The sequence below is a fragment of the Acomys minous genome, assembly GCF_964271855.1.
Source record: "Acomys minous genome assembly, chromosome: 19".
NCBI classification, from domain to species: Eukaryota; Metazoa; Chordata; class Mammalia; order Rodentia; family Muridae; genus Acomys; species Acomys minous.
The window spans coordinates 12,853,806-12,859,920 of NC_140499.1; the positions used below are offsets into that span (position 1 = coordinate 12,853,806).

The window sequence follows — 6,115 nt, forward strand, 5'->3', positions numbered from 1 at the left end:
ATTCGGTTCCCTTACTGAAGGATATGGAGTGGGCAAGGAGAGGTAGAAATGATGGATATGCAATGAAGTAAATCATCACTGAAAGACTGTCACCCCCTGTTCTGGTCTTATCAAAATGACTTTGTCATTTATAAAGTCTCAGTGAAAAAAAAAAAAAGATGGTGATGTAATCCCAGCACTCAGGAGGCAAAGACAGGCAAATCTCTGGGAGTTCGAGGCCAGTCTGGTTTACAGAGTGAGTTCAGGACAGCCAAAGCTACACAGAGAAACCCTGTCTTGGAAAACATAAAACAAAACAACAACAACAACAACAAAAATGGTGATGCCTGTTTCAGAAACCTGACAGCCTTTTTTCTCTATCAGTCTATTTAATTTTGGGGGGGAGGGAGGAGAACAGTTTTTGCTGTGTTGCCCAGGCTGGTTTTGAACTTGTGATCCTTTCCCTAGCCCCTGACCTATTGCTGGGATTACAGGCATGTGCCCGCACACCCGAAAACACACTTGAAGTTGCATCAGTATTGTTACCAAAATCCAGATGGACTTGGGTCTCTCAGTGCGAGGGCAGGAACAGTGGTTTACCTGCATGCTCACTTCAAGAGAGATGTACCTGTGTCAGGAAGATGATTCAGAGCAACGAGCCCCTGAAACAGTGCAGGCGACGCCACTGCTGGCAAAGTGTGATCCCAAGAGGAAGAGAGAAAACCCAGACCAAACCAGCCAAGCAAATGGAAACTGCCTGCCAGATGTTCTCACTGCAGGGCACACTGCATCTTAATGCTTCTGAGGTTGGGAGTAGGGCTGCAAAAACTCTGGATTTTAAAGTCAACAAGCCCTGTTTTAACTTTCTCTTCATCAGCACTTGAAAAAGGTTTTGGAGTCCAAACATTTGTAGTTCCAAAAACATGCTTTTAGGAAGAATTTTTATAAACTATGAATAAAATCTACAGAGCCTATAAAATGGCTTTTAGAGTGTCTCTTGTTAACTGTTGGCCGAGGAATGAAATTTGTCAGCGTAATCAGATATCCCATAATACTAAACCTCAACAATAAAAATGTTAGTGCTAAATGATCAGTCGTGGGTCCATATCAAGTGTAACTGCTTGTGAATGTACAGAAAGGCATGCCAGAATCTTACTGAAGATTCCCTTTAGTTTTGAGCATCTGCTTAACTGGATATGAATTTTCTTCACTGGAGTTGTATGTAGTTACTAGTGAAGACAATAAACCCACTGTAAAACCGTTGGTCATTACTCATAGGAAGGCACTACTGTGAGGAGAGGCACTTGCCACTTAAGCTGGGTACAGGGGCCAGTGGCAAGGCATATAGGGCACCCTTGACCAAGACAGCAAAACCAAGCCAGCACGATCTGGTTCAAAAAGCACTGTGTGTGTGTGTGTGTGTGTGTGTGTGTGTGTGTGTGTGTGTGTAGGGTTGGCAGCTGATGACTTAGCAAAGGGTTATTAAAGAAATGACATAGGGTGAAAGGCACCATGGGGGTGGGGGTGGAAGAGGTATCTGCTGGAAACTGGAGTACCCAGCGTAACAGCAGCAGCTTACTGACGATCTCTGCTGTGGCAAGCTGAGGTATGGATGCTGAAAGCTTCCACAGCCTACATTGGCAGGACTCTTGCTTTTTGCATGTTGTTGAGAGGACCCAAATAAACCTCCAGTGGTAGGGTCTAATATATTTACATGGTCTATTTATCTAAACAGGTCCTCTTTGTGAAAACTTTAAAGAAAAGCTAAAGTAACAGCATACATTAAAAACACAGCTCAAACCCATTTTGGGGTCAGGGGAGACAACAAACCAAATGCTGAAGTTGAGAGTGGCTAACAATCTTGTAATTTTATGGTGTACATGTTTATGTATTGAGAGGCTTTAAATAAGTGATGACTCTGCACCGAATGTCTGTGGTAAAGATTAGTTATCATCACAAATAGATTATTTTTAGTCCGACTTTCTTCTGAAGTAAGTTTTTATAACAAATAAATTACCACTAACTCTTCACTCCCAAGAAAAAAAGCATCTTAGTTGAAAATGTAAATTGCATCGCTCTATATTTATACTTCAGCAGGAAGTGAGTTGGGTTCGGAAAGTATTCAGGGACCATGGGTACTTTGGTTCCTGCTGGCAGTGTTAACTCACACCCACATGAGCAAAACAAGCACCTTAGCACTGGGTACAGAGACAGTGGGATTAAGAGCACAGGGTGCTTATCAGAAGTAGACAGCTTTGTCACAGCTGATGCTGAAGTATATTTAATCACCACCATTCCCCTTGCGGCAAGGGAGAAGGAAGCGAGCCTACGGCCATCACTAAGGAGAGCTGTCTTTGCTTACGTTACCGGGGCACTCAATTCCCTCTGGAAATGATTGGTGAGCCGGAGGAAAACAACACAACTACAGGGAACAGCACCTGACTCCTGCACCCAAGAAACACACAGCAACGGCCGTGAAACCAAGAAATGTGTTCCTGCCTGTGCCCTGTCTCTCTCCAAGAGATGCCACTTTCCATCTTGTAATGAGGGGTCAGAATGAAACAAATGAGTGTTTCTAACAGCCTGTGACTGCAGGTTCTCCCGCAAGTAGACCAGTTAGCCTTCTGTGTCAGAATCAAGAACCGACTTGCAGAAACAGTATGTCTCAAGTCCGAAGGCTCAGCAGGAGTTTTAACTGGACTGTTTTTAAGGTTTCATGTGAACACCCCTTCCCTTCACTCCACTTTGTTTTGTTTTTTTTTTAATATCTTGCATACAGATAAGTGAAGACTTAGAAGGTATAGGACACGATCACAAAGGTTTTCTGTTTCATACCTGTCTTAATACAGTCAAATAATACCAGCCTTTCCAATGAGTCCAAAGCTGGCAGCAGCCTCAGTCAACCAATGAATGCTCCTGGTCTATGCTACAAAGGATGTGTTGAGATTTTAAGTGAAAATATAGGCAGGCACACAGGATGGAGCTAAACCCATGAAGGATCTGTTCTTTAAATATACCAGCACTATGGGGGGGGGGGTCTGTCTACAGGCTAAATGACAGTGTTGGGGGTAAGACAGTGGGTATTTAAGAGTGTAAATAAAGAACTGTATCACAAATCAGGTTGTCAGAGGTGATTTGGGGATAAACACAATCCCCATTCAGACAGTGTCCGAAATTTTATGTTCAACATAACGGTTAAGGGGGGGGGCAGCACTGGGCTCTGGAATTTTGGCAAGGATGCCGGTTAAAGCTTTTTGTTTTGTAACATTTTCAAGTCAGGCTTGGCGAGAAAGATTTGTGAGCTTCGCTGTAAGCCCTGGTGTGCTGTTACAGCAGACACGTCACAGTGGAAGCAAATGGACAGCCTTAGAGTCACAGTCTGTCTCTTCTTCCAGAGTGGAATTCAGCCTTCAGATATGATTCTAGACCATTTAAGTTTCAATAGCAGCCTTTCTTAAAATATTCTGAAAAGTGAGTTAAAATTGTTTTGGAGTGTATGCAAATTCATCAGATTGTTTCTTCAATTTTGCATTCACAAGAACATATTTTGAAAAAAAAAAAACTCACCAAACTCCCTAAAACCCAAAACGTCATGGAAAGTTTTTAATAAATTGCACGAGGCAGTCAATGTGGATATAAGAATTTTTTGAGAGCTGAGGCTATTTATTCAAATGTTCCTCTTTTACCTCTGTAAAAAGACTATTTAAGAATAAAACGTAAATAATGAAAGTTTAACTATCATTCTTGGGTGAAAACAAAGCATAAAACTAAATCAGTCCTTTGCTGATTTTTTCCAGTAGTGGGAGAGTTCTTTTGATTTTAAATTCTCTAGTCAGGCAGATTGTATTTGCCACATATTTTTAAAATTATACTAATCATTATCCATCAAATGTGACATAATCCCATTAATGACTTTCAAAACAAGATAATATCAGTGACAGGGCAACGCTATTGGAATTCTACTTGGATGATTCCGAAGTCTAACCAAACTTAAGACACAATCAGTAACATGCTTTAGACATGATACAATTAGTACCATGCTTTAGACAACAGTACTGGATAGCTCAAAGGAATTTCCCCAAGACCTGGAAATCAAATATTAAGTCATGCACGCAGCAGCATATTTCTTATGTCTCCAGGAATCTAAAAAACAGCGGAGCAGCGTCTATGATACCCACACCGACACACGGGATGGATGCCAGGTGTGGGGGACTCCGCCTATGAGGACTGACTGCTAGCTGAGAGTCTTTGGAAAGGAAGCCCTGGGGAAAACATGTCCAGGGATAAAGAATGAGCTTCTCTCACACTTCAGAGTTAGTGTTGGCTCATCTCTCCACTACATGGCAGCATAATTTTATCATGAGGAAGACTCAACCTCGTGTATGAAAAACTAGAGTCAAGGTTAAAGTAATCTTCCAGGCAAGTACAGCGCTGTTATCTGAAGAAGCCCCTCCTGAGAACCCCAGGGGCACTCCACTGTGAGCTGTAACTACTGGGACAGGTGACTATGTCCCGTCACCTGAAGGGGAAATACATCATCGCGAATGTTTAAAATAAAACAGAACACCGCGACCGCGGCTAAGTGCTGGGACTGTGGAACGCCCCGTGCAGGCGGGAGAGGCGGCAAGTCTGGCTGATGTTTGCCCTTCAGCTGACATACGTGCGAGGTGCAGCGATAGGATTGCTAGGAAACATGGTCACCTCCTCTGGGTTCCTCTGCTAGGATCCCAGAGCCGGCTTAAAGGCACAGGCTCAGGACTACACAGAAAGCAAACTTCCTCGCACAAGTTCCCGGTCTTTCCTTCCCATCCCACCCTGGGAAACAGTCCAGTGCTACTGGGAGACGCAAACGCCTCGGTCATGGTGCACCAGTCACTTGTTGAGTTGGGCGAGGGCACCTCGGGCCCCCCAAGGAACTTAGGGAGCATTGGCTCCTCCGTCGACCCGCGGAGGGAGGTCTCTTACCTGCATGTGTCCCTGGTACATTCTGCTCCGGCGTCGTCAGGGCTCCCGAGGCCGAGGGTTGCTCTCCGGGCTAGCTGGTAGGGAGGAGAGGGGCGGGCTGAGAGGCGAGGGCTTTCTGCGAGGGGCCCGGGCCACCGGCGACTGGACGCAGGCTGGCGAGAGGGCAGCAGGGCGAGCAGCGCGCTGCGGAGCTGTCCTCCACTCGGGTGCTGAGCGCGCGCGGGCACGGGGACGCGGGGCCGGGTTCTCCGCGTGCGCGGTGCTGCTCGCCGCGCCTCTCCAACTCTCTGGTTCTGCGCCCTACTCTCCTAGCGCCTCACGAGGCTACCGCGTCCCCCTCCGCCCCTGATCCCGAAGCCAGCCCGAGCCAGGCGCCGCCACAGTTGCCGAGCGCAGGGCGCGCGCCGCCCTCCGGGGCTCGTAGCCGCCGAGAGCCGATGGCCCGGCGCGCGCGCTCTCGCGGAGCCGGAGGCGGGAGGGCGGCTCCAGCGAGCGCGCTCCCGGGCGGTGTTCCGCTTGCTCTCCCTGGTGGCTCACTGAAGGAGGAGTTCCATGCCTGAAAACTGCTGACTATCCCATACAGTGTGCGATACCGAGACAGGGGACTGACCACCAGCTGGAAGAAAAGTGGGAGAGAAGCAGTAGTCTCTCTGGGGAGGTGAATCCTGACAGATCGCATGCCCTGCAGACAGTAGGCCACCTATGGGGGCTTTGGAAGAGTTTTGCAGGCTGAGCTCCAGTGAGTTACCTATGCACCCCAGTCCCAGCTACCTCTGAGAGTACTATTTAAAAAAATCACACTTTCTCCCCTGCATTAAGAGGCTCCATCCAGCACTGATCGAAGCAGATGAAGAGACCCACAGCCAAACATTAGGCATGGAAGAGTTGGGAGAACTAAAGAGGCGGGAGACTGCGGAGGGGGGGCGGGGGGGAGGCGCGAACTTCACAAGAGGACCAACAAAGTTAACTAGCCGAGGACCACGGGGCTCACAGAGACTGAACTAGCAACCAAAGAACATGCACGGACTGGACCTAGCGCCCCCTCCTCCCTCCGCCCCCATGGGTGGCTTGGTTCTCATGTGGCTCTCCTAGCAAGTGGAGCAAGGGGGTGGGGGTGGAGGGGGAGGGGCGGGGGGGATGGGGAGGCTGTCTCTGACATAGACTCTGTTCC

General features: G+C 47.6%; 1 protein-coding gene across 5 annotated transcripts in view; it reads right to left on the reverse strand.

Moving 5' to 3' along the window:
• The window catches only part of PEX5L (peroxisomal biogenesis factor 5 like), a 204,837-nt gene extending 199,558 nt beyond the window's left edge, over positions 1–5,279 (reverse strand). For 3 of the 5 annotated variants that reach the window (XM_084768495.1, XM_084768493.1, XM_084768492.1), the window contains exon 1: positions 4,945–5,276. In XM_084768495.1, the coding sequence (XP_084624621.1) occupies positions 4,945–4,965 (21 nt within the window). In that variant the 5' untranslated portion in view covers positions 4,966–5,276. Of the gene's footprint in view, positions 1–4,944 lie in introns of all 5 variants that reach the window. The other 2 variants (XM_084768496.1, XM_084768497.1) reach the window with 2 other exon arrangements.
• Between the last annotated feature and the right edge of the window lie 836 nt (positions 5,280–6,115).